Here is a 17,423-nt window from a genome sequence, read left to right on the forward strand (position 1 = left end):
CAGGTCATGTTAACACACGCTGGGCACAAGACAGAAGCAAACAGAGGTGAAAGAAGGTTCACAGAGAAGGGCACCAGCCAGCCTGGTACAGGAGCAGCGGGACGCCAAGCTGGGTGTGAAGGGGAAAGAGGTGGGTGAAGGGCAACCGAGGGCATCCGAGTTGGGAGGAGTGGGAGGTGACATCAGGAAGCTTGGGTTATGGAGTGGGGAGCAGGCCAAGGCCAGGGGGTGGGGGGAGGAAGCAAGGCCCAGGTTCCAGGGACTTGAAGGCTGACAGTGTGTGTGGGTAGATTGGCAGGTAGAACGATGCAGAAAATAAATACACCAACCTCAGAGCTGTCCTGGCCAAAACCCAAATGGCTATCTGGGGTGCTTATTGGTGTATCAAGGCACATACTGGCCTCCAGGCTCACTCAGTACCTGTGGCTCTTCTCACCCCACCCCTACCCTACCTGAAACTTCTCTAGTTCATGAATTCCCTTCCCCCGACGTTTGTTCCCATCTAACCCTGCCATTTTGACCATACTCTCTCTTGACTCTCTTTTTTTTCTTCCTCTCCCTCTCTCCTCTCATGGCCAGGTCCAGTCTGCTGGCCATGCTTAGTCTACTCCTTTCTCTCTCTGCTCTGGATTTTTCCAGATGCCTCTGGCTGTACGCTTGCTCCCTCATCTCTACAATAAAACCTTTCCCTCAGCTGTAACTTGGAGCAGTCATTGTTCACGCATCAGACAAGAGCTGGGAAAATTCAAAGGTCTCAGCCGCCGTCTGGGCAATGGGTAAATAAACGTAAGTGTAGTGAGGGTAGGGCAGATGCCAACATGGTGGAGACATGCTGCCTTCATTCTACTGTGTAGGGCTAGGGGTCTGTGCCTTAGCTCATGCTGGGGGCAGGTGGGCAGCCAGGTCTGAAGCAGCAAGCAGCTGGCTCGCAGAGAGAGCCCCAAGTGAGCAGTAGTCAAAGCAAGGCCAATAAAGCCCAGTGCCAGGCAGTGGAGCAGCCAGGAGGAGGCAGCAGTGTGAGTGCAGTCCCTGTCCAGAGGAGGAGAGGGAGGCCTAGGTAAAGAGGGCACCGCTAGGAAGGGCTGGCGGTTACCGGGAGCCCACCAGGGCGGAAGACTCAGACACGGTTTATAGCCAGCTGCAAGTATTTATTCCAGTCAGCTGGGACAACACTCAGGTGTTTGGGACCAAGTGTAGTGGAGTTCCAGGTGCTGAGCAAAAGCCACATCACGGCCTCTCACTGAGCAGCTGGTGGGGGTTCGGCGTGAGCAGACATTTTAACAGAAAGCTAAGTTAGCTGGGGCGTCTTGACCTCAGGCTCCAAGTGAGCCCAGACATCGTGACCTTTGGTTCCTAGAGTAGAGTTTTGGTAATTTTCTATGGGATTCTCCATTAAGGAGATCAAGTTTTTGGTTAAACTTAGAATGGCTTCAACAAGAATACAAGCTGGAGGAAGCTCTGCGCGGTTGGAGTCTGTCAGGTACACCACCCTCCTCATAACCCAGGACATGCCTGGGGCCTGGTGAAGCCGTGAGTGGGCCTGAGGAGGACGGGAAAACTCTGCATGATCTGCAGGAGGAAGGACAGAGGAGTCCAGCCTTCCCAGGCCCCAGGCAGTGTCTGAGCTGGGCCTCTGCCCCTCAGCTGTGGCGTGAAGGCCCGGTGGCTATGGCAGGAAAGCCAGCGTGCTGACTTTGGCCAAGCTCCTTTGATAATGTCTGAATCTGCTAATAAAGCTACCCTGTTTGGGACCAGTTGCCTAGGGCCACCGTGTTATTAACAATCTAAACTGGGATACTTCTGAAGACAAAGTCATAATTTACTGCAGGCCGACAGAGTAAACTAGGCCCGTTCTGGGAACTCTGGGGTACGTGGTCACCAACCACCGGCAGGAGGCTGTGCCTGGAGCACCCGCTCTGGCCCTCAGGGACATCCTCCCCATGGTCCTGCCACCCCTAGTTCAGTCTTAGGCACTGAAGCAGGATTCGGGCTTCGGCATACCAGGCCCCTCTGCAGAAGCAGGCTTGGGGTAGGGGAAGTGTTCCCACTTCTGCTTGTCTGCCAGTCACCTCCGCTCTCTTAAGGAGAACATAGCTCCCAAAGGAGTCTCTCCGGGACTCAGTGTGGGCAACACAGAGAAGCTACCCAAAGACTGCCAGCTCTGGAACGGTATAAAGATCAAATGTGGTCGCCACCTTCCCCCTGCCAGGACTCTATGGGGAAGTGGCTCCCAGCACAATCTGAAATCTTCGGTCTCCTCCCTTCTGCCTGCCTCACCCTGCCACCTTCTGGGCCCTGGCTCTCCTTCAGTTGACGCCAGTCTTTGCTGGATTGCAGGTCACAGAAGGTTCCTGCCAGCTCTTGTCCTGAATGCATCTCTCCACACCGTAAACAACTGGCTTTACAGGAGACAAAACCAACAAAAAGAACAAAAACAAGAGCTCCTTCTGTGAGAGGAAAGGCATGCGAAAACAAAAACACGGTGACCAGAGAACACGACTTCCCTGTTTTTAAAAAAATCACTTCCTCCTTTATCTCACCCCACGGTAGCTTCCGGGTCCTCAGCTGCTGAAGTCGGCTGACTCCCTGGCAGGTCCAAAGGAAACTCCAATCCCCCAAACCCCGAGAGGCGGTCCAGAAATGCACGCGTGGGCTCAACCTGGACTATGGGAGGATCTCTGGCAGCTAATAAAAGCCAGCATTCCTCAGGAACTTGTGCACCGGGTTCCCCTCTACCAAAAAGAGTTTCTTCCCTTGTCACGGGCAGAGGGACAGATGGCTGTCTGTGGTGCACACCAGATCGCTCCTTCAGGATCTCAAGGACCAGTCAGTACCTGTTCTGTATTTCAGAGTTCATGCTAGCTTCCTAGCCCTTCTCACCTGCTCCCCTCCCTGAACTCCCCCAGCTCATGGGCTCCCTCCCCACAGCTACTCAATCTCCTCTCCTTATAATTCTCAATGTGTTCTCTCTCTCTCTCTCTCTCTCTCTCTCTCTCTCTCTCTCTCTCTCTCTCTGTCTCTGTCTCTGTCTCTGTCTCTCGATAGCCCTGATCATGTTCAATCTATTTCTTTCTCTCTCTGCTCTGGACTCTTCCAGATGCTTCTGCCTGTTCTGCCTCTCTCTCATCTACAACAAAAACCTTCTTCCAGGCAGAGGTGGTGGCACACCTTTAATCTGAGCTTTTAGGAGGCAGAGGCAGGTGGATCCCAGTGAGTTCAAGGTCAGCCTGGTCTACACGAGAGAGAGAGAGAGAGAGAGAGAGAGAGAGAGAGAGAGAGAGAGAGAGAGAGAGAGATCCAGGACAGCAATAAAAATAAATAAATAAATAAATGAAGAAGAAGCAAAACAAAACCCTTTCCTTTAACCATACCAATCATGTGTCACCAGAACCAAGCAGTTTTGCCCAGTCTCCAAGCATGAGGATGGGCTGTTTGTCCCCCACAGGGAGGTCCAGGGCCCTGTGGACTGCTGCAGGCTCAATAAGCCACACTGAAATGGCCTTCTTGGGTGGGCAGGGTGGTTTAGGAGAGCCCTGTGTTGTCATTAAAAAACAAAACCAAACCACAAAAAACTGCAGCAAAGAGAAGTGACATCATGCACAATGGCTCACATAGGAGATTATTGGAAGAGGGGAGAGAGAGAGGGGGCAGAGGGGCGGTGGGGAGGTAGAGACTTGGTCGTTGGGGACAAGAATGTAGGAAGAGAAATGGAGAGAGGGAGAGGGAGAGGAGGGGGAGGGGGAGAGGGAGGGAGAGACAGGAGGTGGGCAAAGCCCATCTTTTGAAGGGGAACACAGCAAATGTGTGCACGGGCTGTGCTCTTAGTGGCTGCAGCTGAGGACGGATCCTGTGAGGACCCCAAGGGCAGGCCAGTACAGACGCCCGAATATGAACACTCTGAAATGGTAAGGTCAGCACCCCATCTTCCCACGTGCTCAAGTCTCTTCCAGCTGAGGAAAAAACCAAAAGGAATTTGTGGTCAAGGCGGAATGTGGTGATGCACACTTTCAATTGCTCAGGAGGCAGAGGCAGGTGGATCTTGGGGAATTCCAGGTCAGTCAGAGATCCTTAGTGAGGAGAGGGGGCCGGAGCGATGGCTCAGCGGCTCAAGCACTGGCTGCTCTTCCAGAGGACTGGGGTTCGATTTCCAGTTCATATGGAGCTGTAACTCCAGCTCCAGGGCACCTGGCATCCTCCTGTCACCTCTGCATGCATGTGATGCACAGATACGAGGCAAAACACTCACACATAAAAGACAATCTTGTTTTGTTTTGTTTTGTTTTTTTAAAGTCAGGGTTTCTCTGTGTAGCCCTGGCTGTCTGTCCTGGAACTCTCTCTTTAGACCAGGCTGGTTTCAAACTCGGAGATCCGCCTGTCTTTGCCTCCCTAGTACTGGGATTAAAGGCATGCAAAACCACACCTGGCTAATATTTTTAATGAGATAATTTTTAATAAAAAAGAAATGCTCCTCTCAGGAACTTTCAGAGTATGGGCCAGGAATCTCAGGGGGTCCTCAAAGCGTCTCAGGAAATTTATGAAGCATTTTCCCCCCCGTTTCAACAGGGATGTAATGGAGTTCTCCACAAGCTACATGCGATGAGATTTTGTGACAGAGTGGACGCAGAGATAGGTCAGATGCCTCCCACAGCCTTAGTTACTGTCTGCTTCTCTCTCCTTGCAGCTGCCAGAGTTCCTGAGATGTCTGTGCCCCCTGCGCATCCTCACCAATGCTCCATTCCTGAGCTTCCTCCCACCGAGGCCCCTGAAACCCCTCAGTGTAGAGGGGAGACTTTGAGGGGAAATGGAGTCTCCATTTAATCTGCGTGTCTTCAGTTCTTTGCTCTACTTCCTCCAACCTAGCACCAAGCTCTGGTCTCACCCCTGCTCTCAGATCCATTCTTGTCCGTGTGGCTGCCTTGGCTCATGCCACTTTTACCTCCAGCCAGCAGCTTTCCCTCCCTGCGATCTGACCAGCCAGTCAGTGTTTCTTACCCGCATCCCTTTCCTGCTCACGCTCTGCCAGGGCCCTCCACTGACTCAGGAGGCATGCACAGCCACAGCCTGGCACAATTCACCTCTCTGGCCAGCCTCTGGGCTGCCACCTGTCTGCCCCCATGTTCCCTCTGTGTGCTAGCTCATCTGACCTTGTCTCCCCCTCAGGCACACAGTGTTCCCTGAATCGCTATCCCCAGGGGTTCTTTTTGGAGCTCCCTCACCCAGTCAAGCTTCCCTGACTGTCCACTGACTTGTTTAGGGACCTGTTTAAGTGGTCACATTTCATGTAGAATTGTCACTACCAGTTCTAGACTCCGAGTTCCTTGAGGGGGACTCCTTTAAGCTGCATTCCCAACATGTCTAGAACTGTGTGTGACACGTGGCTTGAAGAACGATAGCTTTAGCATAAGTAGTAAGGGGTAAACCGCAACCTCCATCACTCTGGAGTCTGAGGCAGAGGGGTTGCAAGTTCAAGGCCTGCCTGACCTACATTGTGAGTTCAAGACCAGCTTGGGCAGCTTACTAAAATCCTGTTTCAAAGCAAAAGATAAAAAAGCCTAAGGATGTGGTTCAGTGGTAGAGTACTTGTCTAGTATATAAAAGGGCCTGTGTTCACTTTCCAGTACCCCCACCAAAATAACAAAAAAAACATGGCGGTCCATGTGAGCTGACACGCAGCCTTCTCCACTCCTTCTTGCTGCCTTCTAATCCAGGGCAAGCAGAGCTGGAGTCTGCCTTGCCCCAGGGGACCCAGGGAATGGATGCCAAGAGCTCGCTGACACCAACTGCCTCCTGTAGTGTCGTCCTGATCAGGTTCCCAGAAGAACCTGGCTATAGTCCACACTGTTCCCATCAATGGCCAAGACATAAGGCCATCAAAACATAGGCACACAACTCAGTATGGCATTCTTCCCAGGCATTCTGGTCAGAGATGACCCTGCTGGGGACACCCAGACCAGTCAGGGCACTGGCCACAAAAGCAGTAGCAACACACACCACCCACCCAACTTGTCCCCATCCACCATTTATAGATAGCATCCCCTAAAGAGATAGTTTAGAGCCAGGTGGTGGTGGTGGCACACGCCTTTAGTCCCAGCACCTGGGAAGCAGAGGCAGATGGATCTCTGAGTTCCAGGACAGCTGGGGCTACACAGAGAAACCCTGTCTTGGAAAAAGGGGGAGAGAGAGAGAGAGAGAGAGAGAGAGAGAGAGAGAGAGAGAGAGAGAGAGAGAGAGAGAGAGAGCGCGCACACGTGCCCTTGTGCAGCAACTCTAAGGCTGAGCACTTTCCTCCCTGGCACTGGGCAGTGAGGGGAGGGACTAGATTGGACTCACACTCTTGCTGCAAAGGCCACTCATCTAGGAGTGGCTCTAGGGGGACATTCACTTCTAGTCAGGCTGGATCTTGGAGCTGGGACCTGTCCCAGGAGTCAGGGGATGAGAAGGGACATGCAGAGGGTAAACAAGGAGTGGAAAAAGGACCACTGTGGCTGAGTCTTGACAAGTCAGATCAGAAGGGCCAGCCAACACTGCGTCCCCAGAAGACTGGGAACAAAGGATCAGTTCCAGGCCAAGGCACCTTCTCTAGGCATTGCTCAGAAGCTATCATCCTCATACCCCAGTCCAGGCACCCCTCAATAAGTAGCCATGATCTGAAGGGGCTTTCAGTAAGAGAGAGTGGCTGGCCCTAAAGATGAAGGAAAGTCTAGTGTGAGCGCCAAGCAAACCATCCTCCTTGGGACAGCTGGGGAGCATGGAGGACAGGGTCCCGGGGCAGGGGCAAGCTTGCTGCTCCCAGGCTGGCAGGCAGAGCTCTAGCATCTGTGTACACAAAGCCCTGGAAACAGTGGCACCTGGTCTCTCTGCCCAGGTGCCAGGAGACGGCAGAGGAGAGGGAGCCTTGTCCCTCCCCATGCTCACTCACCCAAGCCCCACACAAAGACGGAACACATTCTGGCAAAGGGAATTAAAGATTGTTTATGATAATAGTGTAGGACAGACTGAGAGGGGATGAGGACCTGTAGTGATGTTTCCACAGGTCTACCAGTGATCCGGACAGACAGAAGGACAGGGGAATGAAACTGAACGGGAAAAGAGGCCCAGTCCGAGCAGCTGTGTCTATGCGTAGGTTCCAGCGTTGCCCCGGTTCCCAGGCAGTGAAGAGGGATGCTGGACCTTGGTCCTTGAAGGGCTCCCACTCCTGGTTCTCTGCTGCCCCTCATCCGGCAGGCTGGGAACTTGGGGAGGTGACATTTCCAGGGCTGGGGATAGTTAGTCTGAGAGAACAGAGAATCAAGGCTCTTGGAGGCTCCCTGGGGATGTGGAGGAGGCCTGGGCGGTATGGAATTAGCAGCAGCAACAGGGGGATTCTGGTCAGGCACCAGAGGACTAGGGCAGAGCCACCGCACAGCAGGGCCCACGTCCAGGGCAGGCCCCCCACCTGCCCTGCCCACCACACCAACATGGTGCAATAAATAAAAGATTCAAGTAGTAAAGTCAGCATCAATCCAGAAGAGTCCGAAGCTAGCAGACAGGCAGGGGCCAGAAGACACAAAGTCCCCAGTCACCCGCCCTGCCTTCTCATATTTCTCTAGCTCCATCCAGTCTGTCTCCAGTGCTACATGTTGATGTTCACCACGCGGACACTCCCTGCTGGGACTCGGAGTCTCAAACCAGTGCCAGAGCCTGCTCGGTGAGGTAAGAGCAGGGCAACATTGTTCCTACGGCGTCCACAATGGCTTCCAGGTGCGCATCCTGCGCCTGAGGCCCACAGAGCTGCATGAAGTCTGCCAGACGCAGTAAGTACTCAAGGTTGTGGCCAGAGAAGCCTCGGCAGGAAAGAATCTGTGTGGCAATGACCTCTTCTGGAGCAGGGCCCAGGTAGCCAGGGTTCTGTGGAGTGGCCACATAGGCCAGGGCTGTGAGGGGTTGGTCAGGGGTGTCTTGAGGATAGAAGGTGACTTCCTTAGTGTCGTAGCCTCCAAGTACCGCTTCCCTTACGTTCAGGTACTTCAGGGCCTCCTTTACCTGCTCCCCTCGAACCTCATATGCCACGCCCCAAGTGCAGCCCTAGGAGAAAGCAGAGACACTTCCAGTCAGTCACACCGTCCACTGCTGGTCCCTCCTTCACTCCAGAATGTTACCCCAGACACGCTCCACACTGGGCTCTATAAATGAGAAGGGGGAGTGGGGAGATGGCTCTGGCTCAAGGGGTAGGGAGCTTGCTACCATGCCTGATGACCTGACAACCTAAATTCAGTCCTGGGACGTACATGGTGAAACGAAAGGATTTACCTCCACAGGTGACCTAAGCAGGTGCATACAAGCACGCATGCAGATAAACAATTTTTAAAATTATGTGTATGAGTATTTTGCCTGCATGTAGGTTTGTGAGCCATATGTGTGCCTGGTGACCTCAGAGGCCAGAAGAGGCCAGATTCCCTGGAACTGGAGTTACAGATTGTGAGCAACCGTGTAGGTGCTGGGAACCAAATCCAGGTCCTTTGGAAAAGCAGGAAGTGCTTCTAACTACTGAGCCACTTCTCCATGAAATTAAAAAAATAAATAAAGTGGTTGGCTGCAGCTGAGGTACCCAGAGGCAGTATCCTCCCTCCATTTTTTTTTTTTGAGACAAAGTCTCATATAGGCTGGCCTTGTACTCACTATGTAGCCAAAAGTAACTTTGAACTCACAGATAACCACCTGTCTCTGCTTCCTGGGTGCTGGGATTATAGGCGAGAGCCTCCATGCCTGGCTGTTTCTTCTTCCTTCCTTCCTTCCTTCCTTCCTTCCTTCCTTCCTTCCTTCCTTCCTTCCTTCCTCCCTCCCTCCCTCCCTTTCTTTTCGCTAAGATTTATTGACTTATTTTATAAAAATGAATGCTCTATCTGCATGTAAAACTTGATGTGAGGGGAGGACATCAGATCCCACCACAGATGGGTGTGAGCCACCATATGGTTGCTGGGAATTGAACTCAGGACCTCTGGAAGAACAGCCAGTGTTCTTACCTGCTGAGCCATCTCTCCAGTCCCTTATTCTACCTTTCTTAAGGGTTGACATCAGTGGCCTTGCCCCAGCCAACCAGCAGGCCTATGTGTACCGTTCACCCAGGGAACTAATGAACTCTGCGCCTAAATTCAGGCTTGCAGATTTTTGCAGGTGGGGGAGGGGTGAGACAGGGTTTTTCTGTGCAACAGCTCTGGTTGTCCTAGAACTCACTTTGTAGGCCAGGCTGGCCTCAAACTCACTGAAATCCTCCTGCCTCTGCCTCCCAAGTGCTGGGATTAAAGGCGTGCACCACCACTGACTGGCTCAGGCCTGCATCTTAATAAGATCCTCAGGTGATTCTCCAAGAAGCACCGAGTTAGGCTCCACTTCCACTAACCCATAAGTGACCTTCTGCACCCTTGCATATCGGATCCTAGGACTCCCCTCTTGACTGCTCACTTACCTCACGATCTTCAAGGAGGGTCACCACTCGGCCAGGCTAGAAAGGGAAGCAAGATTTTGAAAAGAGACAAATTAGGTATTAGCACTTCCAAAAAGGGCTGTGGATGTACCTTTGTGGCAGGGTGTTTTCATATCATGCACAAGTCCAGTCTCCAGCAGCGCACCTACACGCGAGCGCGCACACACACGCATATACACACACACACACACACACACACCATGCACGTGTGCAGACGTACACACACACACACACACACACACACACACACACACACCTGAGCTTTAATCCTGTTGTGACTTGAGCCTGTGATATGCTCCAGAGCTTTGAGAGGGAGGGGGTTTGCCATAAGTTTGAAGCTACATAGCAAGAAGTAGGCAAGAAAGAGGAGGAAGAGGAAGACGAGGAGGAAACGGAGGAAGAAGAAATAATTACATTTGTCAACAGCCAAAAGTGCCGGCCCAAGAAAACCAGCCTACAAATCACAATCCTAGAGAACCTAGGTTACAATAAGGACCGTAAGAGAGACATACATAGATCTAATCTACATGGGAAGTAGAAAAGGACAAGATCTCCTGAGTAAATTGGGAGCATGGGAACCTTGGGAGAGGGATGAAGGGGAGGGGAGCAGAGAAAAATGTAGACCTCAATAAAAAAAGTGCCGGCCCAAACCCCCCCAACCTCAGAGGGCGCCATTCATGCAGTGACAAGGACAGGGAGTGCTGGGCAGACGCAGAAGAAACAAACAGCGGGTGGCCGGACTGGTAATCAACCCAAGAATCCACAGGTGCAAACACCAAGCTCACACACAAACACCCCAGGCATACAAATTTAAACCACAAACCAGGCTTACACATCTCCTTCAGTTAGCCCAAAGTCCCTGACATTACAGGACATGGGCGCCCACTCTCCTGCCGACCCCACCTCACTCCTCTAGTCACAGTAGGATGGATGCTCACCATCTTATCGCTGCCCCTATGGAAGGTGTCTCCCTGCCAGAACCGGCGGCTGTAGCCACGTACAAAGCCCACGCGGCTGTCGCTGTAGGCAAAATCCGGCTTCCACACTAGGGAGCCGTACCCGAAAATCCACAGGGCTTGGGGGTCGCCATCCTCCCAGGAGGGCTGCGCGGATGGTGCAGGCGACAGTGAGGGAGGCGGGGTGCTCTGGGCTGCGGACTCCTGCTTCATGGTGCCGGGCGCAGGGACGGGCCCAGGCGGCCTCCGGGGCTGGTCTCCGGCACGGGCACGGAAAGACCGACGGACGCGTACACCTGGCCTGGCACCGATCGGACGCTCCAGCTGAGTGGCACCCCCAGAGGCGCTCTTTAAACCCTTCGGCCGGGAGGGACCTCCAGCTGCCTCCAGCTGTCTCGGTGATTGGGGCGGGGCAAATCCCCTTTTGGCCAATCACGTTTGGCTTTTGCTTCTCGGTTAACCGCACCGCCCTCCAAGTGGGTACCAGAGCAGCCCGCCCCCGGCCCTGCGAGCGTGCTGATTGGTTCGGCTCCTCCTCCGTGGCAGATCTGGCTGGAGTGATGCAACGGCGGGGAAGGTTTCCCCAGCACCCGCATGCAGCAAGGGCGCGTCGGATTGCGTCAGGCTGCGGGCACTGGGAACGGGCCTGGAACCATCGCGGGCACCCGCCGTCTCCCAGGGAGGCCCTCAATGACCCGGACAGTGCCTCCCCCGCAGTCCAGCCTGTGCACTTTGCAGAATCATTGGCATCCAAAGCGGTGGCCAGTGCAGGGCACGCTCAGAAAGAACGCTCTGGGAGGCACAAACTCTAGCCTCTGGGGCCTCGCCTGAAAACACGCACTGCAGAGGAGCTGTCTCTGGCGCCCTCCGCATTCCACTCTGGTGCCTCATGTTATTGCCCATGTGAGCAGTTGGAGAAACTGAGTCACGGGGTGGTAAGGGATTTTGCCAAGGCTGCAGTTGAGTCAGACTGGGTGGTACAAGCTCCAAGACCTCACGTGAGGGCTACACCCTGGGCCCAAAATGGGACCCCTGAGTTCGGCGGGTTTGAGGAAAAGCCAAAACTGAACAGCCTTGGACAGAACGGTCACTTTGAGGATGACTGCCCGCACCTGTGGTGCAAGGCCATAAAGAGAATGCGAGGCCACTTTTATCCCAAGGTTATGGGTTTCATTTTCCTGGGCTTGGGGTCTTGCAGCAGCGGCTAATATGTGTAGGCACCGAGGTTTGGGGGGATGTTGACTAAAGAGAACACAGAGGATTGAGGGCAGCTGCAGCCTTCTCGCCTTTCATCTTGCCTGGTAGTGTGTTTGGGCCCTGGCACCAATGTGGGCACCGGGCACCAGCTGTCTCCCTGGCAGTTCCTCTCTGTACTGAACCCTGCAAGAGCCACCGCAGGCGGGTCTTCCCAGCATCCCGCCCTTGCTGCACCTGGCCTCTGCCACCCCAAACTGTAGGCTGGAGGGGAGAGAGAGCTTGACCTAAGCAGCAGCAAGATGCTGCCCCTTTGGGAAGGGAAACAGCAGAAGGCCTTCCACTTGAAGGAACTGGTGTGAGCTCTCGGGCAGTGGAAACTGTCAGCGAGTCTAATCCCAACATTACGTAAAATGGATTGATTTATTCCAAAGTGTCTAAGTATTAATCCCAGCTTTCAGGAGGATGAGGACAGAGACCTAGAGATTTAGGCCAGCATGGGCTACAAAGCAAGACTCTGTCTCTAAATGTATGGATGAAGAGAGTGTAAATATTCTTTTGTTTGTTTGTTTTTCAAGACAGGGTTTCTCTGTAGCTTTTGGAGCCTATTCTGGAACAAGCTCTTGTAGACCAGGCTGGCCTCAAACTCGCAGCGATCTGCCTGCCTCTGCCTCCCGAGAGCTGGGATTAAAGGCACCTGCTACCACTGTGCGGCTCAAGAGTGCAAATATTCTTAAAACTGGAGGAAATTTTGATTACTCTGGTAGCAGTGGAAATAGGATATGGATCCATACCTTTGCTATATGCTTGCTCCAGGTCTGGGTCACCTATGAGGATCACACATGACTTTTCTGAGTGGAAAATCATCTAGAAAAATGGTGGTTATCTGGTAATTTTCCTCTTTGCTGACACTCTGTGTTTTTTCTCCCCTCTCTTCCTTATCTGCTCTGTGTGTTCATCTTAGTACCTGCTTTGCTGCTGCTTCTTACAGAAAATAGTCTTTGGTGGGAGATGGGAAACCAGTGCACTCCTGAAAATATCTGATACAAACGACCCTGCAATCCACTCTTTCCGCTTCAGGGAATTCTTCACAATATGAAAAAAAATCATATGCCTGAAATTTTAATGGTATTTGTGGTAGCAAAAGCAAAGAAAGAAATCCTTAAATACCTAAAAATAGCTAAATATTGAAGTAAATTGTGGTCAGTGCACATGATAGAGGAATGAACACATAGAGAACAAGACACACTCAGCAAACAAGTATCATCCACATACAGTAACGGAGCTGATACACCCAGCTACAGCCGTGAAGCCATTAGATACGATTCTTTTGATTTTGTTGTTTTGTTTGGTTTTTTTTGTTTGTTTGTTTTTTGAGACAGGCTTTCTCTGTAGCTTTGGAGCCTGTCCAGGCTGACCTTGAACTCACAGAGATCCGCCTGCCTCCACCTCCCAAGCCCTGAGATTAAAGGCATGAGCTGCCACCACCTGATTAAACAAGATTCTATATGGCTGTGCTTACTGGTATTGAAACATTAACATGACATATAGTTATATGAAAAACAGATTGTACAATAACCAGATATAACTTTTTCAACTTATAAAAGACTGAGGTAAAGCCGAGCGGTGGTGGTGCACGCCTTCAATCCCAGCACTTGTGAGGCAGAGGCAGGTGAAGATCTGTGAGCCTGAGGCCAGCCTGGTCTACAGAGCGAGTTCCAGGAGAGCTATGGCTGTTACACAGAGAAACCTGGGCTCGGAAAAAAAAAAAAAAAAAAGACTTTTTTCAAAGAAGTCTATTTTTGACAAGGGGGACAGTTCACACCTGCAAGTTGAGACTGGAGGATCCTGAGTTCAAGGTCAGCCTGAGCAACGTTTCCCAAAACAAGGCTATTTTGACTTCATTTAAAGTCAGTACCTATTATGAAGACATTCTAGTAAAAATGCCAATGGCTGCTTAGTAAAGCAAAAATGCAGGATATGGACAGTCACGTGAGCAATAGTAAAACTCTTAAAAACAACAATAAACAGGATGCGGTGGCTCCTGACTGCAACCCCCATGGTTCCAGCACTGTGGAAGCTGAGGCAGGAGGCTTGCTACACATTTGTGACTAGTTTTGGCTACATAGTGAGTTCCAAGCAAGCCTGGGTTACAATGTGAGATCCTTTTGCAACAAATAAATAAGAGAAAGAATACCTCAATAATGGTGGAAACATCAAATACAAATGTTGAAGTGTGGGCGTTGCAGTTGAGAAATGATAAGGTTTAATGAAATGATTATCTTCACTCTATTTATTTATTTCATATGATTTGAGTAGGTGTACGTATGCAAGCACGTGTGAAGGTCACAGGGCAGCTTTTAGGACTTCCAGAGATCCAATTCAGGTCATCAAGTTCTGTGGCAAGGCCTTTTATGTACTGCTCCATCTCATCGGTCCTGAAATGTCATTTTTGTTTGGTTTTGCCTGTTGTAACAAAGTCTCGTGTATCCCAGGCTGGCCTGAGTTTGCTATGGAGATGAAGACGACCTTGAACTTCTCACTTTACTGCTTCTACACTTTGAATGCAGGATTGCTGACGTGCGTCAGCAACTCTGATTTGTGCAATTCTGGGGGGGAAGAACCAGGGTTTTGTGAATGCTGGCTCAGCGTGCTACCCACTGGGCCACACCTCCAACCTGAAGTGCAGTTTCCTTCTTTTTTCTGAGATGGAGTCTCGCCATGTAGCTATCCAAAAATAGCTAAAAGTTTGAGTAAATTATGGTCAGCTCACATGACAGAAACGAACATGCACACACAGGCACAGATGCTCCAAAAAGCTTAAACATTCAGCCATAGATGTAACACAAAATTGACACAGGCCATTAAATCTGTGAATCTACTGGAAACAATTCTGTGTGCCTGGATTTACTGGCATGGAAACTCAACTGTGATGTATGTAATTACATACAAAGCACATGTGTCTGAACCACCGAGGGAACACTTCCGTGAGAGTCTCTTTCAGACCTCTTCCTACCCAACCAAACTGGAACCTGATCTTATCCACAGTTAGACACCCTCACTTGACGCTTGCTTCTACAACCCCTTAGGTAACATCTGGTTACCCATCGCCTGCACCTCATGTTTACACACCAGAAACAATAACTTACTGGTTATTTCCCCGTGTGCCAGACAGTTCGCTAAATACTTTTGCATCCATTCTAATTATAAACTTTACCTGGGAGGCAGATGCAGGTGTGTCTCTGGAATTTCAAGACTAGCCTGGTCTACATACTGAATTTTAGGCCAGCCAGGGCTACATAGTAAGTAAGACCTTGTCTCAAGATATATATATATATATATATATAATTATAAACTTCTCTATGCTGTGGGAAGGTAAATATAATTTCACAGATAAGTACACAGGCAAGTCAGTCCAACTCACAGTGGCATAGTTACAGATCCTGAGTCTGTAACACAGACGGCCTAGGTGCCAACCTCCTTTCATCGAAATAAGAGCTCCCCCAAAATGTATTTCTCCTTGAAGCTCCAGGGAAGTCAATATAGTAATAGAATACGGAAGGTCACCCACAAATGTAAGAACAGTGGAGGGGAGGGTTGGGGGGAGAAGGAAGAAGAGAGAGAATATATATTCTTTTTGTTGTTGTTGCTGTTGTTTTAAGACAGAGTTTCTTTGTGTAGCCTTGACTGTCCTGGGATTAGCTCTGCAAACCAGGCTAGCCTTGAACTCATAGAGATCCACTTGCCTCTGCAACTTGGGATCTGCAAGTTGAGATCAAAGGCGTGCGTCACCACCACCACTGGCAAGAATATGCCCTCTTAAACCATGCAGCGGTGGCACACACCTTTAACCCCAGCACTTAGGAGGCAGATCTCTGTGAGTTCAAGACCAACCCGGTCTACAAATTGAATTCCAGGACAGCCAGGACTGCTACACAGAGAGGCCCTGTCTCGAAAAAACAAATAAAATGCAGTGTTACCTTAAGAAAGTCAGGGTAATATCTTGCATACTAGCAACACAAATTCAACACTCTCAAAATAGAAAAGTTGACAAAAGTTGGCTAGGGGACCCAATGACTTCCTATTGCTGTCCTTGCCGGTCCCCAGTCCTTGCGTCCCTTTAAGCCACTCACTCAGCTGCCTGCTTCCTTTGACACCAGCAGCCAGCACACCTTAGTGTTCCTTCCACGGGACCTCCAGGAAGGGGCTGTTGCTGTTGTCCGCAGACAGGGATGCTGATGTCGTCCACAGAGGGGGCTGCTGCTGTCTGCAGAGGGGGCTGCTGATGTCCAGGAGCAGTGATGGCCCAGACATCACCTCCACCCTGCAGAGTCATGTGTGTCTCGCACATGACGTGCACCTGAGGGCTTCCTCTTCTGCATCTTTCCCAAATTAACCTTTCCTTATTGTTCTCCTAAAAACAGCAGCCACTTCCCATTTCCTTGTGATCTCTGTCTTCTCACTTCTCATTCCAGAAGCTTTGGTCAACAACTGTTGCTAGGAGGCATGTTTATCCAAAAGAGGGGAAGCATTTGTTTTGGGAGATGAAGAATTGCATAAATTAATATGCTTAAGGATGAAGTTACCTTATAAAACTGCTAATCCCAGTAGGCTGCCCAGCCTGCGTGGCCATGGTCTCTACATTCAGGCTTGAGCCCTACTCCACCACCCATCAGCTGGACCACCCCACCCACGTTGTCTCTGCTCATCAATCTCCTTAACTGTGAAATAATAGGGTTGGCATTTGCCTTGTGTGGTGAACAAGGGCTGCAGCTCTTTAGCCAGTGTCTGATGCGTGGTTGACTAATTATTTTCATTTAAGATTTATCACTTTCCATTGTATCCATGGCAGAGTCACAGTCTGTCTGACTCAGCTCTGAAGAATTGAGTGGCTTACCAATGTGATCAGGCTAAATACTGAGATTCAATGGATGCAATTCTAGCTTGCTTAGTTTCTTCTCTTGGCAGACAAGAGATTTACAGGTTGGTCCAGAAGAGCTCTATTCCTAGCACTCGGGGTTTTTGTTTTGTAGGGTTTGCTTTACAGAGGCAGGTGGATCTCTGTGAGTTCAAAGTCAACCTGGTTTACACAGTGAGCTCCAGGACAGTCAGAGATACATAGTGAGACCCTGTCTCAAAAAACAAAAACAAAAACAAAAAACAAAAAAACAAGCCGGGTGACAGTGGCACACGCCTTTAATCCTAGCACTCGGGAGGCAGAGGCAGGCTCTGTGAGTTTAAGGCCAGCCTGGTCTACAAGAGCTAGTCCAAGGACAGGCTCCAAAGCCATAGAGAAACCCTGTTTCAAAAAACAAACAAAAAAGAAAAGAAAAGAAAAGAAAAAAAGACCAAAAACAAAACAACAACAACAACAACAAAAAAAAAAACCACTCAGGCATTGTGAGACATGCTTTTAATCCCAGCACTTGCGAGGCAGAGACAGGTGAATCTCTGTTGAGTTCAAGGCCAGCCTGGTGTACAAAGATAGTTCCAAGATAACCAGGCCTACAGAGAAAAACCTTGTCTTGAAAAACTAACTAACTAAATAAACAAATAAATAAAAAAAGAGAAGAAACCTCCCAAATTATTTACTTTTATTTTATATGTATGAGTGTTTTGCCTCCTTGTATATGTGTGTGTGTGTGTGTGTGTGTGTGTGTGTGTGTGTGTTGCCCAAGAAGGCCAGAAGAGGGCATTGGACCCCTCAGAACTGAAGTTACAAATAGTCTTGAGGGAGCAGCAGAGATGGCTCAGAGGTTAAGAGCACTGGTTGCTCCTCCAGAGGAACTGGGTTCAATTTCCTGTACCCA

General features: G+C 50.5%; 2 protein-coding genes across 3 annotated transcripts in view; one reads left to right on the plus strand and one right to left on the minus strand.

The window, feature by feature from the left end:
- Ppp1r14d (protein phosphatase 1 regulatory inhibitor subunit 14D) overlaps positions 1-17,423 on the plus strand; it is a 295,305-nt gene that overhangs the window by 147,406 nt on the left and 130,476 nt on the right. The window lies entirely within an intron of this gene.
- Chac1 (ChaC glutathione specific gamma-glutamylcyclotransferase 1) lies at positions 6,957-10,796 on the minus strand. 2 transcript variants are annotated; one of them, XM_050132858.1, is made up of 3 exons: positions 10,402-10,796; positions 9,446-9,481; positions 6,957-8,064 (listed from the first exon to the last, which is right to left on the minus strand). In XM_050132858.1, the coding sequence occupies exons 1-3, from the start codon at positions 10,630-10,632 to the stop codon at positions 7,663-7,665; spliced, it is 669 nt and encodes a 222-aa protein (XP_049988815.1). In that variant the 5' UTR covers positions 10,633-10,796; the 3' UTR covers positions 6,957-7,662. The 2 variants fall into 2 exon arrangements, with proteins under 2 accessions (XP_049988815.1, XP_049988823.1); XM_050132866.1 differs by lacking the exon at positions 9,446-9,481.

This window comes from Alexandromys fortis, unplaced genomic scaffold, assembly GCF_014885135.2.
Source record: "Alexandromys fortis isolate MF-2015 unplaced genomic scaffold, M_Fortis_MF-2015_v1.1 scaffold_6, whole genome shotgun sequence".
NCBI lineage: Eukaryota > Metazoa > Chordata > Mammalia > Rodentia > Cricetidae > Alexandromys > Alexandromys fortis.

What these genes read in the sequence shown, in the direction of transcription:
- Chac1 (XM_050132858.1), bottom strand. Translation starts at nt 10,632, where the DNA reads ATGAAGCAGGAGTCCGCAGCCCAGAGCACCCCGCCTCCCTCACTGTCG. An exon ending in ATAGGGGCAGCGATAAGATG is followed by an intron (nt 9,482 to 10,401) that starts GTGAGCATCCAT and finishes TTCCCTTTCTAG; the next exon opens with CCTGGCCGAGTGGTGACCCT. An exon ending in CCCTCCTTGAAGATCGTGAG is followed by an intron (nt 8,065 to 9,445) that starts GTAAGTGAGCAG and finishes GCTTTCTCCTAG; the next exon opens with GGCTGCACTTGGGGCGTGGC.